The 21,544-nt window shown below is 39.9% G+C and overlaps 1 protein-coding gene and 1 pseudogene across 3 annotated transcripts in view; both read right to left on the reverse strand.

The window, feature by feature from the left end:
• The window catches only part of MIPOL1 (mirror-image polydactyly 1), a 365,306-nt gene that overhangs the window by 189,575 nt on the left and 154,187 nt on the right, over positions 1–21,544 (reverse strand). For all 3 annotated transcript variants that reach the window (XM_075531536.1, XM_075531534.1, XM_075531535.1), the window contains one exon: positions 9,454–9,561. In XM_075531536.1, coding sequence (XP_075387651.1) covers positions 9,454–9,561 — 108 coding nt within the window. The remainder of the gene's footprint in view (positions 1–9,453; positions 9,562–21,544) is intronic.
• On the reverse strand, positions 18,784–19,705 carry LOC142425981 (etoposide-induced protein 2.4 homolog pseudogene; annotated as a pseudogene).

The raw sequence follows: 21,544 nt of genomic DNA on the forward strand, positions 1-21,544 counted from the left end.
TGAAAGCTCAAATTCATCAAGATTTGGCAAAGTACACTCAGAATGAAATATAGCTTCCGGCACTCACTTATTTCCCATGTTTGCTTTTTTTTTTTTCCATTTCTACTTTGCTTTAGATTTTAACTCATTCTTGATTTTTTTCTTTTTGCCTACTCAGGAGTGTCTTAAAATAAAAATTTTAGCCAGCTTCATTTTTTTTTTTTTTTGCCAGTCATTCAGGGCCTGTAGTTTTCTATACTGCTGGGAAAGCGATACTTACTAAAGGGTTGGGTAAAAGGCCTATAACTAGATTTTAGAGAGATGGGTGATGCACTGCGTGTGACCACTGATTAGTGAGGGGAGAAAATGAGGGTCTGAAATTCCGTTAGTAGACTTCTATCATAATCTAGACCATCAACCTGACATAGGGCAGAGGCAGATCACTAAAAATGGGAGGGGGGGTAGGTGTGTAGGTGTGTAGGGTTGGGAATAAAAAGGGGGAAAATGTTGTTATAGAAATGTCAGGCCCGGGTACTGAACTGGCTGGTGTGTGGTGGATGAAAGCATACTAAAATCATGCCAATTACATGAGCCCACAGATCTAACAAAACAATAGTGACATTAATTCACATATATATAACTGATCAGTTTGGTGTCAATAATAGAAAGCTACCAGAGTGATTTTAATTTAGAAAGCTTTGTCTTTATTACCAGAAAAGAATGTCCCCATATATGGTAGCTACTTTCATTTGCTTACTAAGGCACCTTCTGAGGTGTTCAATGCTGGAGCTAGTTTCTCTACACTTCTCTTGCCATTTTTTCATAGTGGCTGTGGTTCCAGGCAGGAGGTAAGTAAGTGTACAAGGTAGGGAAATGAGGAGAAGGGACGATCTGCCCTTGTATCAGGGAGACAAAAAAGCTTCCAGAGATACCTCGTTACAATGCACTCTTCCTATGTCGAATGTCCATAAAGGAAGGCGGAGGAAGCATTTCACTTTCTCCTCTTCTACAGCAAAGGATAAGAAATAAAGGGCCCTGGTGATGTGGTGGTTATGCATTGGGCTGCTAATCTCAAGGTCAGCAGTTTGATACCAGCAACTATTCGCTAGAGAAAGACATGGCTTTATAATCACATAAAGGTGCAATCTTGGAAACTCACTAGGGTACTTCTACTCTACCTACAGGGTGGATAGGAGTCGGCATCCAATCGATGGCAGTGAGTTTGCGTTAAGGTTTTGACCCCGAGAGAAAATAGCAGTTGTTAGTTGTGGCTGAGTCGGTCCTGACACCCAACAGCCCTATGGACAGCAGAATGAAACAGCGTGCGGTTTCCAGAGGCACCTTCGCAATGGTGACTGTTGGAGCCCATGGCTGCAGTCTCGGTATCAGTCCATCTCATTGAGGATGAATGTGCTGTGCTTCCCAGGGATAGGTCCCTCCTGATACCATCTGCAAAGTCAGTGAAACGGAGTCTTGCCATCCTTGTGTCTGTACTGGAACTGGCTGTACTTCTTCAAACACAGATTTGTTTACTCTTCTAGCAGTTCATGAAACACTCACTATTCGTTGCCAACGCCATGACTGGAAGGGACCCATTTTCCTTTGGTCTTCATTTTCATCAGTCAACTTTTACATACATACGCTGTTATTGGTATATGCCCTCAGCTCAAAGCAACACAACGGAAAATGAAAGGAAACACTGCCCCACCCTGTGCCACCCTGGCTGAGCCCACTGTTGCACCATGTGTCAACCAGCCTCCTCTTCTTCAGATGACGCCTGACTTTTCTAAGCACATTGTCCTTTTCCAGGAGCTGCACTCTCTGGATGACACGTTTCAGGATCCTTATTTTTAGAGGTTATTCTGGCTTCCCTTCCTCAAAGACAGATAGGCTTGCTCTTCTGGCAGTCCAATATCATTCACAAACATCATCATTCAAACCTATCCATTTTTCTCCAGTCTTCTCATTCATTCTTTAGCTATCGCATGCATATAGGGCCACTGAAAACATCCCTGGTTAGATCAGGTGCGCCTTAGTCCATAAAGTGAAATCTTTCCTTTTTAATATGTCAGAAATTTTGTGCAGCAGCTTTGTCCAATGCGATAAGTCATTTGACTTTCTTGACTGCTGTTTCCATAGGCATTGATTGTGAATCCATATAAAACGAAATCCTTGACAATTTGATTTTCCCCCCTGCTGATCATGGTACTGTTTTATTGCCCAGTAAACATCACGATAAATGGGGGCGGGGGAGTTACTGTACCAGAAATAAGGAGTCCAGGTGGTGCAATAAATTATGGACTTGACTGCTAATCACAAGGTCAGCTACTGAAACCCACCAGCTGCTCTGCCAATGAAAGATGAGGCTCTTGGCTCCAATAAAGACTTCCATCCTCAGAAACCCACAAGAGAAGTTCCACTGGTCCTACAGGCTTGCGATGAATTGCAGCTGACTGACTGATGCTGAGTTTGGGACCATAAATATTCAAATGTTCTGAGACCTAATATCGGTCGAGTTTTAATAACTGTTTTATTAAAATTAAAATGTTGCTCAAAGAAAACAGATGGCACAGTTTCTCCATCTGTGCACAGCAACTCTTAAAAGAAAAGTGATAAAGCCCATATGGAAGAAGCACTTCAATATGAGTGACCAAAGGATTGCAAATCATATAATCTGACGCGGAAGGAGGAAATAGTATCGGACCCCAAACTGTGAGATTCTGGTTTGCAGAAGGCTATGGATGACAGTGGGAACCCAAGATACATTTGTGAGATCTATATTTGAAGTAAGCCTCCGGTGATTTCCTTCTAAACATAATGGAGGGATGGGAACTAACTGGTTACAGAACAGAGAACATTGGAAACATGACTATAGGAGGTCAAAATGATAAACCTGACTTGAACATTAAAACCTTGCCAGTTGATCCCTCCCATAAACGTCGAGGCTGATATGGGTTTCAAAATTTTATGTGGGTTTTTTGGTTTGTTTTGATTTTTCTTCATATCGGGGTTATGGTCTGATATATTTTGTCATAGGGGATAGCTTTCTTGAATTTTTGTTAGGTGTTTTTTTGGTGTATGAAACCCAGGATTGATGAAACTATAGACAGCAAGAAGAATAAGGGATCCTCGGGGGACAGTGGGAGAAGGTGGGGGGTAAAGGGGAGAGGAAATCTAGGGGTTCAAGAAGAAAGAGAATGTTTTGAAACGGATTGTGGTAGCAATTGTACAATACTGCTTGATGTGACTGAACTATGTAATGATATATGAAATCTGCAATACTCCCCAATAAAAAGATTTTGGGAAAAAACTTTGATTTTTTTTTCTTATAAAGAAGCTTGGAGTCAAACTCACCTCTGAAACATTTAACATTAACTATCCACTAACTTCCTTAGAATAAAACATGTTCTGAAATGCTTATTGCGTTATTTGAAAAATAATTAAATAATCAGACTATTAATGAAAAATGCCCTCGCACTTTCCATATATGTGCCTTTTCAATTTTCTTTTTTTACTTTCCACTCTTCCCACACTGTGTTCTGGCTTTGCAGAGTCCAACTGGTAGTCTCTGTATATATCATGCAGCCTCCCAAATCAAATCAACCCCCAAAACCACGAGGCCATCTAATCGATTCTAATATACAGTGACCGTGCGTGAGGTAGAAGAATTGCCTCTTTGAGTTTCCAAACCTTTAATTCTTTGAAAGACTGAAGAGTGACTGGGGGGTCTGAACCACTGAACTTATGATTGAGAGTTTAATGTGGAACCAGCTAGCTACCATGAGTCTATGATACACAACTTCCCTTGGAGGTCTCGTAATACCGAATCATTTTCAAATATTTCTTACATTTTTGTTTTATCTTGTAATTTGTGCGTCTGAATTCTTTTCTCTTTAAAACCAGGGTGATAAATTAATAAATTATGATAACTTAATAGCTAAAACTATAGCAGAATACCATATTCAAGGAACTAGAACTGATGTGATCTCTCCAATGCAATGTTCTGAATCAGTGTCCCAAATAAGCCCAGGAACAGACCTCAAAATCAAGACATCAAGAAAAAGATTTTTGGTTGTTGGGCTGCATGACCGCTCATACTATCTGCAATCCTTTGTGTTTCCCTCACAAGTCGAACAAGAGCCTTGATCGGTGCACAGTAACTATACTCACACTCGAGAATTTCAGGTTTAAATCCATGGGATTCTGTCAATGCTTTAAATCTGCTAGAGGTGAGTTTCAGGTAAAGCCCTGTTCACATAGTGGGGTTTCTACATCAAATCCTTCGGTTGTGGCCTATGAAGAAGTTTGTGCACCTCGAAAGACAAGAGTCTAAAGTCCCAGTATTCTCTAGCACATGGCCTGGGACACCAAGGGCTGGACAGAAACTAGGTCAAAGGTGCCCAGTTAGAAACAGGGCTGGGTGCATTCTCCCCTTGGATTTCATGTAAGTATTGTTAAGTACCCTCCACCACTCTCCACGCCCCACCACAAAAGGTAGCTCCATCTGGTTCATCCGCCAACAAAAATAGACTTTCTTTGTGATATACATGCTCGCCTCCTCTGTTTTGACCCAAAAGCCCAATTCGGCCCACTTATCACTCTGACAGGAGTGTCTGCTGATTTGCTCAGTACAACGTGCTAAGGTGCAGTGGTGGTGTCGTGGGACTTCCAAGTTGCGCTGCTAACTGCAAGGTCAGCAATTTGAAATTCCCTGTCACTCTGAGTAAGATGGAAAAGGCTTCCTGTTCCCTAAAGAGTCAGTTGGGGAAACTCACACAGGCAGTTTTGCCCTGTCTCTTGGGGTAGCTAGGAGCCAGGGTGGCCTTGGTGGAAGTGGTTTTTAAAATGTTCGTATATGGGGGTGACACATGGTTCATAGGCCCCAGCTTTGTTGCTTGACAGACAAGATGGTAAAACTAGATGACCTGGGAGTAGAGCCTGCTTTCTTCTTGGTGTTTATCCTTATAGTAATGACCTCATTTTGGTGTGTGTCATGTCTTTTTGGTGTGTGATTGACTAATTTCACACAGAGTAATGGCCTCCAGGGCCATCCACACCAGGAGGTGTTTCACGGCTGTTTGTCAGGGATGCATAGTATTACATCGTGTGCATGTGTGGAGTTTCTCTACCAATTTTTCAGATGGGCCCTTGGGCCATTTGCATTTTCTTGCTATTTTGAGCTGTGCTGCAATGCACATAGGAGAGCACACATCTGTTTGTGTTCTGGCTCCTACTCCTTTGGGGTAAAAGCGCAGCAAAAGTATTGCTGGTGGTTCCGCATGTCTATTCTCAGTTGTTTTAGGTCGTGCCTTCTCACTTTCCACAACGGTTGCAGCTATTTATAAACCAAGGCTGAGGTTTTTAAATGAAGCTAAATACGGGTTAGTTGTAGAAATCTCGACTTCTACCAAACCTCACACTTTGTTTAGATTAAAAAGATTAACCACATGTAAATGTCACAATTTTCCTCAAATTTGGAAGATAAATCTGGCTTAAGAAATTATGCTGCTAATTCTATGACAGTGTTCTATAATCCTTACAAAAATAATTGAAGACCACAAAATACAATGCAATTTTTATACTAAAATATTTTTCTTACTATATAATAACAATGATGATTTTTTTCTGGATTCCTATAGATATGTAGGAGCCTTGGTGGCACAGTCGTGAAGAATTGGGCCACAGTCTGCAAAGTCAGTAGTTCAGAAACTAGCAGTCATCCTTGTGAGAAAAACAAGACTTTCTACTCCCGGAAAGAGTTACAGTTTCGGAAACCCACAGGGCCATGCTCTCCCCTGTCCTGTGGGGTCTGTCCTATCAGGCCACTGTGAGTCAGTATCACTCAGTGGCAGTGAGTTTGGTTTAGATAAGGAGATACATATGTATTTGTATGTGTGCATGTGGAGATATATATCTATATATATACTGCTGGTAAAAATGTAAGCTCCTTGAAGCCAGAGACCATTTCTCGTATTTCTATTTTTCTCTTTCAGTGATTAACTTAGTATTAAATTTTAAATAGTTATCAAATTAAAACTCAATTAGTGTGGAAAATTCCAGAGTCACTGGTAATATGGATAGATCACAATTGCACACAACACAGATTGTGAGAGTTACATGGGAAGGAAAGAGTAAATATTCCAAAAATTGTAAAAAAGAAAAAGAAAAAAGTTGGCGTGACTTGTGTGTAGGCTGGGTGGTCCAGAGTCTCATGTAACCAAGGTGGCTGGAGCCTGGCAGGGAGCTGATGGCAATCAGGGTAGGGGGCTCATATGAGGCCACACCTGGAGGCAGACATAGATTCTTAGTGAAACCCAGGGAACAGGAAGGTGAAGTTTGGGTGAAAGAGTGCCTCAGTTCATCTTATACAAAAGGCCATACGCCCATGGAGGGGTCCTCAAGCCACCACTGGATGGACAGACAGGTTGATTCCTATCCCTAGTATTGAGTTAACATGATATCTCACTACCACAACTGGCCTCTAGAGCATCAGTTCCCAAACTTATTTCGCCTACTCCCCTTTTACTGGGGGAAAAACCCCAGAATTAGTCAGAGACCCCCAGCAAATAAAAAACTTTGGTCCCACAGTCCACAATCCAAGATAAAGTATAGGTATCTACTTTTTCAGCATCCCCCTTCGCCCACCCCTAGGGGCAGTATCACCCACTTTGGGAAATACTGCTTTAAAGAAAAGGAATCTAAAGGGAAAATGGTAAAAGAGATCAGTTGGGTAAATACGGTGATCTTAAATGGAACTTTATAGGTTATAGTAACATTCAGGCTTTATTCTGTGTGGTGACAGAAAGTCATAGGAGGTTTTAAGAAACTGGAGCTGATTTCAAAATATTACTTCTCTGGTACGTGGAGATAGAGACTTGAGCTCTTGCTGGAAACATCAAGGCTTTGATGACGTATGTAAGAACAACAAAGGAGTGCAATGCGAGTGGAATTGAAGTGCACTGTAAAGGTAATGCTAGCAGGACTTGCTCATGTGAGTTGTGGGAACAACAGGATGAAGGGTGGTGTGCTTTCGGAGATGAAACAGATTGGATGAGAAATCAAATCAAGGAGTCAAGGATCATAAAAAATAAGAATCAAGAATTTCATTTTAGACATGTTGAATATGAGATATCTTTTAAATATGCAAATGAAAATGGTAAATAGCTGATTGGACGCAGAGTTCTGAAGCGCAGGGGAAAGATTTAGATGGGAAATGTAAGTCATCAACATAGAGGAGAATTGGCGGCATAGTAGGTTACACCCTGGGTGCTAACAACCAGGTCAGCAGTGGGAGCCCATCACCCACTAGATGACAGGAAGATGAAGCTTTCTGTTCCTGTGAAGATGTACAGCTTTGGAAACTCAAAGGACTTGTAGTCTCTCCTACAGGATCACTAGGAATAGGAATCAACTCGAGGGCAGTGAGTCGAGCTAAGCAATTTCGAAATGGCATTTAGAACTGAAGACTGGTGAGAACTATCCAGGAAGAGAGTGAAGGCAGAGACAGGAAAAGCAGCATTTTTAGCTTATCCCTATTGACATAAAAAAAGTTTACTTGTCACTAAGAATAATTACATAGTATTATTTGTATTATTAAGAATATAAAACTGTGTTATTCTAGGGATACTCATCATGGAAAATTTAATACAGATAAAATCTCATATCTACCACTATCAAATCATAAAGATTTTTTTTGTAATTTTAACTTAGTAAGATTCTGGAGGAAATGCAATTTTCATTTGAAAGTTTATATTGTAATATAGTCTGATAGTTCTTCCATTTAAAGGTCAACTATTTCACAATATAAGAAAACTCTTGTATAAATTAAACATTTGAAACTGATTTTAAAATCTATGGAGATATGAAATTTGTGATTTTTCTGGACCTTTTATTTTGTGAATGAATTTTGTTTTATAAAGGTATTTGAATCTCATCATGGATTTACTGTGTTCTATTCATCATAACTCTGAGCAGCAACTTGCATGAAGTAAAAAATTTCACTCAAAAATAATTTCATTCAAAAATAAAAGTGAGCGAGTTAAAATCTAATGAAAGTTGAAATCCTAGCGTGAATGATGAGATTGAAGAACAATGTGACTCAAAGAAATGATACATCTTTTTATAAACGTATTTGAGAATAGAAATTACAAAGACCATAGGATAAATACTTTATAAAAAGTCAAGAATCAGAAAATTTAATTAACAGGCATGAACCTTCAAATTATACTTTTTAGTAATATAATTTCAGCTCAGCACAACTTGACATTATACCAGTTAGCAAAGATATTGTACCACAATTAATAAAAATAATAATTCATGGGAAGGCATTCTTTATGTTCTTGACAACCAAACTAGACTTTCTGAATTATACTGCAAATTACTAAAATAAATTAATTTACTTTTCTAATCTGATCTACAGAGACATCTAAAAGTTCTAGTTTATCTACATCTTTGTACATTCTGTGCCAAACAACCAAGACTACCCATGGTGTATCATCATGTCGATATACTTAATCAATGTCATGGAAACATACACCCTGAGTATGCTCTTTGATAAGATCTCAGGGTGAGGACATAAACATCAGTATAAATATATAAAACACTAACTATATCTTAAAGAGGAACACAGACTTGAATAAAAGATTTCCTTAACAAGGAAAAGTACGTATTTACATCCTTGCTACTTAAGAGCTCAAAATGGCCTGATCAAATTTTTAAAAATCAAAATCAGTAACCAAACATGTAAATAAGTTCCTGCGAGTCTACATATATGCATTTATATACGCACTTATCAACTATTATGTCCCAGGAACTATGCTAGGAACTGAGGCAAGTACAAAAAAGGAAAATGGGAAGTCCAAGTATTTTAAATAAAGAAAAATATTATTAAAAAAATATTGAGATCTTGGCTTTTTTCCTAGTGATTAATGGATTACAATAGGACCTAATTTCTTGCCATGGTCAAAAACTTCATTCTTTCAAGTTCTAGTGGAATATATGATCTTTCATAATGTATTTTTCATAAGTTGCATTTTTTCTAAGCATCCTTCAATTCATATATCCAGTTCAGGGTGCACCAGTTCTGTGGGCCACTGCTATTCCAAGTAATTTTAAAAATCACTGTAAAAAATATGGTTTCAATGAGACGTCCATGATCTCCACCCCCTACAAGTGTCGTGATTTCCAATTAACCCTAGACATAATTCTATTATAAAAACAAAAACAGAATGAACGGGTCCCAAACTGTGGCACCACTACTCAAAATTCAGAAAATATGTTGTTTCCACGTCCACATACACGAAATAAAATAATACCGCAACAGAAGGGCGCTGTGTCCGTGTGTAAAGAAGGAGTTGTTGGCAAACAGCAAGGCTCACTTCTGCCGCAATGTACACAACTGATATATGCAGCGCAGAAGGCAGGCACCACGGGCTTACAACCTTAATTTGCCTGCAAGAAGGCGCCGAGATTTACCTTCCAAGCACGTTCCTGATTGTTTTCCGCAGTCAGATGTCGCATGTTGTTTGCTGAAGTCTGTTTCTGCTCTTTCAGATGATGAAGCTCCTGCTCCAGCCGCTTGCACTGCCACAGGGGAAGAATCCCATTAAATAGAGGAGTTATCGCATTTCCCCCACCACGCCACATGAATTCATGTAAATAACACTGGAAGATTCTCTCAAAGAAGATCTATCTATGTTTTTGCAACAAGACGATTAGGTTGGAAAGGCTGCTAAATACAAACAAAATAATATTGTCTATATAATACGCTGAGTAACGCAGCACTCTAGGAATTTGATCGCAATTTCGGGTAATCTTTTAGTCAAGTGAGTATTACAAGGTAAATAACAAATTACTTATTTTTATAAAATCAAAGTCAACCCAGATCAAAATTATTGTCTCATTATCTACATAGTTTTGCCTAGCTGTCGTCTAAAGAAGAGCATGCTCCCAATAATACTTTCTGCAAGTCACTAACTTCTCAATGTACTAGAGGATAGTCTGTGATCAATTTTTATTTTTCATAAAGATTCTCACACTTATGAAATTTTTTCACACTTTAAAAAATATCTACAGAAACTCTTGTGTAAACAACAAAGCAAAGTGGCCGAGTGCTGTGAGAATAGGAAAAACTAAGGAAATGAATGTTTTCAACTTCTCATGTTTTGACTGTATTTTATTCTTTAAGTAAAACAAGTAGTAACAAGTATGTAAAATGACATTTGGGTTTCCTTGGGTTATAAGTGAATAATGGTAAAAATGAATCTAAATGAATGCATAAGTTTAATATTAGTAGTATCACAATTATTAGAATCTGCACTTTGAATATAAGATCTCAGGGTGAATATACAAATGTTAATATAAACGTTATATATAATTGTGGAGGACATAAACTGGCATATTATAAATCAGGAAAATATAAAGATACATGGAAAACTGCCTAAAGGTACAAAGGACTAATCTCGCCTTTCAGGACAAAGTTAGAAATCACTCTTTAATTTATTTTTAAATTGGGATATTTAAATACCAAACAATAAACACATATATTGATTTAAGATATAAATCTTTCTAGTTTATTTCATAAATGGCTACTTGCCATATTGGGTAAAAATATTACTATACCATCAAGATGCAACTATAATCCAAACTTGTATTTTTGCGACTCTAATGCTGGTTTCTTCTGCCTGTTGCTGCCGAGCTGGTCCCTGGGACCTCTAGAATATCATGGGGCTGAGAACCCTGCTTCCCAACCTTGATTAATGTATAAATCCTTGAGAAAACTCTCTACCAGACTCCTCATATTAACTTAAATTAGGTGCTGTTCTCTCTATATAAATAAAATTAAATTGGACAGACATATCTCATGCCTACATAATGTAATTAGGAAGCATATTAATAAATAACTATAAACATCGACAAATTTCAAAATACTTTCATACAGAAGGTAAGGTTTTATAGAACCTAAATTCTTCAAATATGATATAGTACTGATTGATAAAGTGATTGGTCCTTTCACACCGCATCATGATTCTACTGTGTGTTATATAACTTAACTCACCCTCCACAGTTTTCCTTATGAACTATGCTATACCTATAACCTTTATTTGGAGGGGATGATTTACCTATCAACTTTCTCTGTTTTCAGCCTGTACCAATTAATATATTTGGTAACATGTAACCTAGATAAGGCACAAAAATTAATAATATGATATAGTAGTAATAATCAAAATTTAGTAGAGATGTGATATAATCAAAATGTTTGATATATCCTTAACATTGTTGTCACTATTAACACAAAGTTACTTAAAGACGTGTTTAATAATTAAAAAGTTGGGTAGATAAATTGTGCTTTGGAGTAAAAGACGAATTTTTGTGGAAAGACGAATTCTGCTTTCGGCTTGATTTGGGTGTACAATTTTCAGAGCTGAAACTAGAGAAGGAAGAATAAATATAGAAGAAAACGGAATATAATTTTATCCCCAAGTAAAGTAGAAATTACCCAAGCACAAAGACTTCTTCCTCATCCATGTGATGCGGAACAAAGAATTCACTCAAGAAATAAATGTTAAGGAGCCCTGGTGGCATGGTGGGCTCTGACTTAGGCTGCGAACCCCAAAACTTACATGTTGAATTTATTTTCATTTCTTCATGGAGTTTAAAATTCACCTGGATTCTAACTGGCTAAGGCATCAACTTTGAACTTAATAAAAAATGTGTATAAATGCTTTTGCCAAAGTACACATTTATAATTTATATGTATGGTTTCTTTAGATTTACTCAATCCTTCACTATTTCTTTGTTTGATATTATAGTTGGAAAGCGTAGCACACTTTTCATAATTGCATATTTATATATAGTTTCTTCTGTTTTTCTTTTCTTTTACTAAAGTCTTTAATTCTGAAATTTATTTTGAAGCCAAGGGATTCAATTGGTTGTTTATGAGCCAGTCGGAGTTGATTTTTATTACTATTCCTTTGTGATTTCACATACTATTTGATATGTAAAAATCTCACCTTTATCTATATTCCATATTTTTCTTACCATTCCCCCCAATTTTTTATTTACACATTTACTTTAAAAATTGGTATTTTCTTTTTAAACACACAGAAAGAGATAGGGAATAATATAACAGAAAATAATATCCATCATTAATATTTCCCTAGGATAAACACATTTGCCATATTTTTTCAAATCTTTCCCTCTCCAAATCCCACAACCATATACTTCTCCCTTGAGGAACCAGTGTCTCTAAATTCCATTTTCATTTAGGTATTATATATCTGTTAAGCATTGACAACGCCCCAGAGGTGCTCGCTGGCGCAGTGAGTGAAGCGCCGGGCCACTAACTGAAAAGTTAGCAGTGGAACCCAGCAAGCACTCAGAGGGAGAAAGATGGGGCAGTGAGCTTCCATAAAGATTCACAGCCCCAGAAACCCCATTTCTGCTGTGCCCTGTTTGATGGCTGAGCCTCAATGAACCCGACAACAGTGTGTTTCACTTGTTTGTTTTCCTATGTGCCAGGCACAACTATAAAACCCAAACTGACTGCCATCAAGTTGACTCTGACTGAGAGGAAAGGGTAGAACATCCCCTGTGTGTGTCCAAGGCTGTAACATGCACACTGATAATTCTAAAAGGGAGACTATGTTTCTAGTAGGCTGTTGGCCGGTCAGTTTCCCCATTCTGATTATTACTCTGGTACTTCCACATGTTACAAGTTGGGGTCTCTTCTGGTGTCCCTTCACTGGCCATGACTGAACTGGGAAGAACTGCTTTCAAATCCGTCACACACCTTTCTAAACCTGACACCATACAGTGTCGCTTGTATCTTATTGTTTTGTTTTTTTCAAACGACTTCCTCGTGATCCATATGCTCGTTCAGCATGACCAATTAATTTTCATTGTTTGCAATGCTATCCATCATTTGTTATCGCACACAAACTAGCATGCCTTTGCATAGTCAATAAGACACAAGTCAACATTTTGTGAGTGTTCTCCGCTATCAGTCAGGATATCATCTAACATTAGCAATAATATCCTTTGTTCCATGTCCTCTGCTGAATCTGGCTTGGATTTCTGACAGCTCTCGGTCAATGCCCTGTTGCAACCAGTTCCTAATTATCTTCAGTAAAAATGTACTTGCATGTGTTATAAATGATATTATACTGTTTACACTATTGGTCATCTTGATAGCACATCTGATACATTTTCTGACTGAAAAAGTTAGTAGAATTCTTCAATTTCCTCATCACCAGCTATAGCAGTTGAAGTGTAAATTTAAATAAAAGTTAAATTAACTGGTTGGGGTGGATCACCTTGTTTTGGAATGGGTATGGTTGACTAGGTACTTTCTTGCAAATTTTTGGGCAAAAACTTCAAGCACTGCATCTACTTGCTGAAATAGCTCAGTTGGTATTCCACCAACTCACGGAGCCTTGTTTTCTGTCAATGCCTTCCGAGTAGCTCGGCATTATTTCAATACCCCCGGTTCTTCCTGTCTCCTAACATGATTAAATGTGCACATTCTGTTTCATGGTGACTCTATGTTCCATTCATGCTTCTTGCTTTCTTCAATATTATGTCCATAGAATCGTTCAATATTGCAACTCAAGGATAGAATGATTTCTTCAGCTTTTAGAACTTGAGAAATGCTCATTTTACATCAGCATTTATGCCCAAAAAATGATTTCCCATCAACGTGAATCTGTATGAAAGTGTAAGGTAGAGCCCAGCCTATCAACCAGGCCAGAGCTGGCAATACCTCTGTGGGATGTGGCTCTTCCTGCTCATTCACCCTTTCTCCTTGCTTAGATTCTCTGTGTGTGTCTCAAACAGCAGTCCTATGTCAACTGCCAACCCAAGGAGTGCTGGCACCAGGCCATGTTCCCACTGACCTTGAATCTCACTGATCTTGATGTGCTTCTGTACCCACTTCCCTGCTTCCAGCTTTACCTTCACCTTACATATGAGTGCTTTATATTCTGTTCTACAATTGGCTGCTGACCTTGTTAGAGCTGATGTTATTGAACATTTCTATCATCTTTGGCACATAAAGTTTACTTCTGGGTATTACATCTGCTGATATCAATGGATATATATATTAATGTATATGCAATAAATAGGTTGTTGACCTTATAAAATACTACCATGTGATCTCCAGCATCATTTCTAATTTGGGGGTCCTAATTTCCTACAACTGATCCTTCTTCTTTGTTTCCAACTCTGATATTCCAATCACCAGGAGTTAACAATATATTGATTGTTTGATCAACTTCCAACTGCATAAGTTGATAAAATTAATCAATTCCATACTCCCTCAATGCAAGAACACTTTATTCCATTAACCTGGCATTCCATGATGCTCACCTTCCCAACACAATTGCTGAAGACAAGGGTGCATAAGTAAATGTGGTGAAGAAAGCTGATGGTGCCCGGCTATCAAAAGATAGCATCTGGGGTCTTAAAGGCTTGGAGGTAAACAAGCGGCCATCTAGCTGAGAAGCAACAAAGCCCACATGGAAGAAACACACCAGGCTATGTGATCACGCGGTTGTCGAAGGGATTAGGTACCAGGCACCAAAGAACAAAAAAAGCATATGATTGTGAATGAGGGGGAGTGCAGAGTGGGTGCACAAAGTCCATCAGTAGGCAACTGGATATCCCTTTACAGAAGGGTCGTGGGGAGGAGATGAGCCAATCAGGGAGCAGTGTAGCAACAATGAAACATACTTTCCCCTAGTTCCCAAATGCTTCCTTCCTCACCCACTATCATGATCCCAATTCTACCTTACAAATCCAGCTAGACCAGAGGATGTACACAGACATAGAGAGGAACTGGAAACACAGGGAATCCAGGACAGATGATCCCTTCAGGACCAGTGGTGAGAGTGGCTATACTGGGAGGGTGGAAGGAAGGTGGGGTAGAATGGGGAAACTGATTATAAGGATCTACATATACCCTCCTCCCTGGGGGATGGACAACAGAAAAGTGGGTGAAGGGAGACATTGGACAGTGTAAGATATGACAAAATATTAATAACTTACAAATTATCAAGGTTTCATGAGGGGAAAAAGAGGAACTGATGATTCCAAGGGTTCAAGTAGAAAGCAAATGTTTTGAGTAGGGGTCCTCAAACTACGGCCCATGGGCCACATGCAGCCTGCTAAGGACATTTATCCAGGCCACCTGGTGTTTTTACCCCGTGTGTTTTTTTACTTCAAAATAAGATATGTGCAGTGTGCATAAGAATTTGTGCATAGGTTTGGTTTTGTTTTTAAAAAATTATAGTCCGGCCCTCCGACGGTCTGAGGGACAGTGAACTGGCCCCCTGTTTAAAAAGTTTGAGGACCCTTGGTTTTGAGACGGATGATGGCAACAAATGTACAAATGTGCTTGACACAATGGTTGGATGTATGGGTTGTGATAAGAGTTGTATGAGCCCCCAATAAAATGTTTAAAAATAAATAAATAATAAAATATAGATAAAAAATCTACCTAAATTTTTAAAAAAAGAGTTGTATGAGCCCCCAATAAATGATAAACAAAAAAAGAATATAAGGTTGAAATGAAGCTGGTGCATTTTCAGTGGTATGTGCATTAGTTGTATCATGTTAGACACATGTGTGATTTTATTATTGTCTTTGGTGATCATGTAAAGTTATAGTTATGTAAAGGTGTTGTGTTGACAAGGGGTGGTCTGTGATTCAGGGTTATGGCAACCAGACACTCCTGGATAAGGGTAGGGGTGATACCCAACCTGTCAATTGGGTCCAAGACTGATTACACCTCCTTGATGTCACAAGTCTTGGAGTGACATTGGGAACTCTCTCTCTTCCCCTCGACCTTCCTGATTCCTGGGACTCTGCAAATGCAAATGTCACAGTGTCTCTTACAACAAGGTCACACTCCACCCGTTTCTATATAGAAATTCAAGCTGACATAAAAACTGCCACATTGCCTACTGGCCCATTTTTGAGGTTGTTTGTTTTCTTTGCATTGGAAGGTCAGTATTATTGATATGCCAAATAGTACTTAATAAAAATAAATTTTCTGTAAAGAGGTTTTAAAGGTACTTATGATGAGACTGCTTCAGAGTACTCTTTTTCTGGTAAACCTCTTTTGAACTATTACCAGAAGGTTCTTTCAGTCTGCTCTGCAGCATCCTTCTTGTGGGATTGGTAAAAGTGAAAGAAATGCTAATCAGAATATAATGATAGCTATGCTTTATGTATACATTAATTTAGGGGAAAGTTTCTAGATATTGTTTTTTAATTTGAAAATTGTTATTTTGCAACTAGTATTTGTATAAAAGAACTAAAAACTTATATATCTATAATTTGTTGACTTAGATAAAATTTTATAATCTATTTGGAACATATATACTTCTACAATAAAATCCACTTTCATTTGAAAAGGCAAAAAAAATCAATTTCTATTTCACTAGCTGCAATAGTGAAGGAAGAAGTTCAAGCTACACTGAAAGCATTAGCCAAAAACAAGGCTTCAGGAACTCTGGAAAACCAACTGAAATGCTTCAACAAGGGGATGAAGCACTGGAAACACTTACGCATCAACAGAAGAAATCCGTTTTTGTATCCATTCCAAAAAAGGAGACCCCACAGAATACTCAAACCATAGAACAGTATCACTAGTATCACATTACAAGTACAATTTGCTGACCAATGAACGGCTGCAGCAGTACACCTACGGGAGCTGCCAGAGGTTCAGGCCAGATTCAGACATGATGTGGAGCAGATAACATTGCTGACATCAGAAGGATCTTGGCTGAAAGTAGAAAATACCAGAAATATATTTGTGTTTTATTGACCATGCCAAGGCATTCGACTGAGGGGATCATAACAAACAATGGATCACCTTGAGAAGAATGGGAATTCCAGAACATTTCATTGTGCTCGTGCAGAATGTGTACACGGATCAGGAGTCAGCTGAGCAAACGGAACAAGGGAATACTGCCTTGTTTAAAATCAGGAAAGGTGTGCATTGAAGTTGCAGCCTCTCACCATACTTACTCAAACTGTACGTTGAGCAAATAATCAGAGAACCTGGATTATATGAAGAAGCATGCAGCAGGAGGACTGGAGGAAGGCTTATGAACAACCTGCTACATGCAGATGATGCCACCTTGTTCGCTGAAAGTGAGGAAGAGTTGAAATAGTCGCTGACCAAGACCAAGGCTCACAGCCTTCAGTTTGGATTACGACTCATATTAAAAACAAAAGTCCTCAGAGCTGGATAATAGATAGCAGAGTGATCAATGGAGAAAAAGTTGAAGTTGTTAAAGATTTTGTCTTGCTAGGTTCCACAATCAGTGCTCATGGAAGCAGCAGTCAAGAGACCTAACAATGGACTGCATTGGGGACATTTGCTGCACAAGACCTCATTAGAGGATTGAAAAGCAAGTTTGTTACTTTGAGGACTAAGATGCGCTTCACTAAAGCCACGGTGTTTTCCATTGTCTCATATGCATATGAAAGTTGGACATTGGATAAGGAAGAAGAAAAATCGATGCATTGATTTGTGGTGCTGGTGAAGAATACTGAAAACACCATTAACCGCTAAAGAACAAACCGATCTGTCTTGGAAGAAGTATGCAGGCTGCTCCTGAGAGGCAAGGATGGCAAGGATTAGCCTTACATACGTTGGACATGTCAGGAGGAACTAGGCCCCCGGGAAGGACAGGGACAGGGAAAATGAGCGGCTGCCACAATAGGCTCAGACATAGGAACAATTGTGAGGATGGTGCAGGACGGAGCAGTGCTTTGCTCTGTTGTGCCCAGCATCTCGACATGCTGAAAATAACTGGATGGCACCTAACAAAACTAGCAGCTTTAGTAGCTGGTGTGTACATTTAAAATATAATTGTATTAACTGGACTTCCTTGCAGATATATATGTATATATATGTCTTCAATTTCTTCATGTTTGGCATTAATTTTTTTAGGTCTAATGGGTTTAATAAATGTACCCCTTTAGTTCCTATTTTCAGCACCCAGCATTCCTTTGAAATCACACACAGACCCAGCAATGGCCCACAGAACATCTCGGGCTTCCAGAGTTCATGTTCACTGAGCATTCTGGGTTGCAGTGGCACTTGTCCAGAACTGGGAATGCCCCGTAGTTGGGGTTCTCTATGCATCGTGAAGGTCTTTCCACCAGAGGAAGAAAGAGAGCCATGTCTTACAACCCAACAGATCTGTGAGATCCATCCTCCGGTTGCATCTCTTCAGAGGCATTTCTTCTTTTTTTTGCAGTGGAACAACAAAAAAAACCAAACCTAATCTGAGTTACAAAAAAAAAAAAGACAACAGTGATGGCTATAAGAGCGTGGCCAGGAGCAACGGGAAGACTCCTTTACCAGCCACATCCAATGCATGTGCTTCACAGAAAAAACAACAACAGAAACAAGTCCATTAATCACAACAGCTAGATTGCAAAATCCATTCATCCTCGGGTGGGAGGCAGGGAGGTAAGGCGGGAGGATAAATGGCACAGGAAGAAAAAAGAGCATTTTCAAATTGGCCCAGACACAGGCTTCAGCAAATGCTAAAAATAGCTACAGAAAAATATGTGGTATTTTCAGACTCAAGGTGTTAAAAATCCACTTCCTGGTCTCAGGAAGATTCTGACCGGATGTGCCAAAATCCCAATTCCTCAGAGAAGGGAATATGCAGAGTACCCTTGGCAGAGCGAGCCCTGCCTTCCCCGGGTAGGGGATGACCAGGGAAACGAGCTGCCACATCCTGCTTGCCTCCCATCCCTCCTACACCTTCTACACGGCAGGGAAAATCAGTGGCCTGCAACAGCCTTCGGTTTGGCAGGAGATGGATGTGGTGAAGCGGCCTTGTCTGCAGAAGCCGGGCTACTCAGGACTGACTGCAGGTAGACCGCTTTCTAGAAGAGTTTGTTGCTTAAGAAGATCACGATGGAAAACAGGCGGAACTGGAAAAGGTATGCTTTGCCAGGGGTCTTTGCTTCGTTAGTGCTGATAACAAATAAAGAGAAAAAGATGGAAAAGAGACAGCCACTGATAATGTACGAGGACTGCATCACTGTTAGGAAAGCCAGGGGCAAGCCAAAGCCAAAGTAGTAAGGCCAATTCTTTTCTATGTTTGACAACCGCTGGTGCATTTCAATTCCTGAAGAAGAAAAAGAGCTTGCAGCAAAAGGTTGAACAGCCTATCAGCAATTATCCTGCTGGAACTGGGGAATGGTTGCATCTTCCTTCCTGACAGCTGAAACGCCAGATCAGCTATATCCTGACACCAAAAGGCATGGACGAACAGTGGGGGCACCCAAAGAGCACGGGGAATTGATGTGAGGAAGAATTCCAGCCACGACCAAACATCTCCGTGTAGTGATGGATCACCAATAATCTTTGCTGTTACATACTGAAGCGCAGGAATAAATCCACAGTAAAAGAAGAAGAGGCTAAGCCAGAATATTCCTCCATTCCAAGCACAGCACAGGAAAATTCTATTAACAATATAGGGCTGAGCCTCTGGCTTCCGCTCTGTGCTCTGGGCTCTCCTCTGGGCCAGGACACTTGTCCTTCGATGGACTTCTCTCTTTTGTTGAATTCGAGCATCCAACTTCGAGATGGTACAAATACCCCAGATGGAGCCCTTAATTCCCCTGGCAAGGTCCTGAAGAAAGGTTTTGACACTCTCAGCCATCTCTTCAACATACAATTCTATCAACTACACGGAGAACTGAGTGTCTCAAAATCTCTCATCATGAAGAGCCCGTCAGCTCAGTGGCCGCTGCCGGGACTCCAACTCGGGCCAGACGCTGGCCGCCACCAAGTGCCCGGAGCGCCAGGACACCGATCCCGCCGGGCGTTCCCAGCCCCGAGCCGCTGGGACCACAGTGAGCATGCCCACGCCGCCCGGGGCTTCTGGGAAGGCCTGTTTGGCATTAATTATTGTTGATGCATAAATTGAAAAATAGTCGATGAAGTGGTCCTCCTTGTAGGTATATGGATATAACCAACTGAGTTGTACTTCAGAAAAGATATTGAAATGTCCTGTTTGACATTGAATTTAATGCCATTCCTCTTCAATGTGTCATTGTCATTATAGATTACACGTTCTACATTCACACTTGAAATGCAGTCAATTAATATGGTCCTTTTAGCCAAAATTCCTTGTGACATATTACAAATTATGGACATAATACCTGTTGCCATAATCTCACTTTGAAGAGTTCTCTATGCTATTGGGCAGGATTAAGGTAGGAGTAAGTCTTGTCCTTGGCCGAGGGTATGAACCAAGTAGCACCTTTGGTTTCCTTGGGGGTACGGTCCACTGAAAGACAAAATAACATCTGACAGCCATTCCTCTGGGTAGAAGAGCCACCTCAAAAACAGAGTGCAACCCCAGCACCATTGAAAGAAGACGACATATGAGACCTTTTTCTGAAGTGACAGAAGTTCAAGACCAGAGGTACCTGAGACTGCGGTACAAAGACCACAGGAGAGAGCAAAGGAGCCAGGCTGAGACCAGAAAGTCAAGAAGACAGAACAGAGGAGCCGCGCCAAGACAAAGAGATTGTGAGGCAGAGCAGTTGGGAGGGCTTCCCGGCTTCCAAGGAGACAGAGATCAAGGGAGCAGAGTGGGAGACTTGAACGCTGGCTGAGCAGAGGTGGTGATGTGACCCAATGACTATCGTCAAGTGTCACCAAATCGATTCCGACTCACAGTAAGGCAATGCGCAAGAGAAGAAAACACTACGCGGTCCTGTGCCATCCACACAACTGTCTCTGTGCTTGAGTCCACCGTTGCAACCACTGTGCCAAGCCGTCTTACAGAAGTGCCTCCTCTCTTTTGCTGCCCTTCCACTTTCCAAGCATGGTGTTCTTTTCCAGGTACTGATCTCTCCTGATAACATGTCCTAAACACCTGACAGGAAGTCTTGCCATCCTCAAGTCTAAGGAACATTCTGGTTGTACTTCTTCGAAGACAAATTTGTTTGTCCTTTTAGCAGTTCATGGTACTTCCAATATTTTTCATCAGCACCATAACTAAAATGCATTGATTCTTCTTCTGTCTTCCTTATTCAATCTCCAACTTTCATAAACCCAGAGGCAATCAAAAATACCATGGCTTGAGTCACGAGCACCTTATTCCTCAAAGTCACACGCTTTCTTTTCAACACGTGAAAGACATCTTGTGCAGCAGATTAAGCCAAGGTAATGAATGCATCATTTGATTTCTTGAGGGTTACTTTCATGAGCACTGCTTGTGATCTGAGTAAGATAAAATCCTTGACAACTTCAATGTTTTTGCAGTTTATCATGATGCTACCTACTGACTAATAACTATATCTTTACTGTTTTCTGAGTCTAGCTCATGGTAACCTATTAGCTTCCCTAATAACCCCCACAATTTAGAGAATTTTCTTTAAGTTCTGTGTTGACATTGCAATAAATTATTGAACCCAGCACAGAAGTAGTGTTAGTGAAGGAATGGCTGGTGTCAGAATAGGTAAAGAAGGGTGGGGTATGGAGGCATGTCTGACCTCATGGCAACAGGAAAGCCAAAGGAGGTCA

Source organism: Tenrec ecaudatus, chromosome 14 (assembly GCF_050624435.1).
Source record: "Tenrec ecaudatus isolate mTenEca1 chromosome 14, mTenEca1.hap1, whole genome shotgun sequence".
Taxonomy (NCBI): Eukaryota; Metazoa; Chordata; class Mammalia; order Afrosoricida; family Tenrecidae; genus Tenrec; species Tenrec ecaudatus.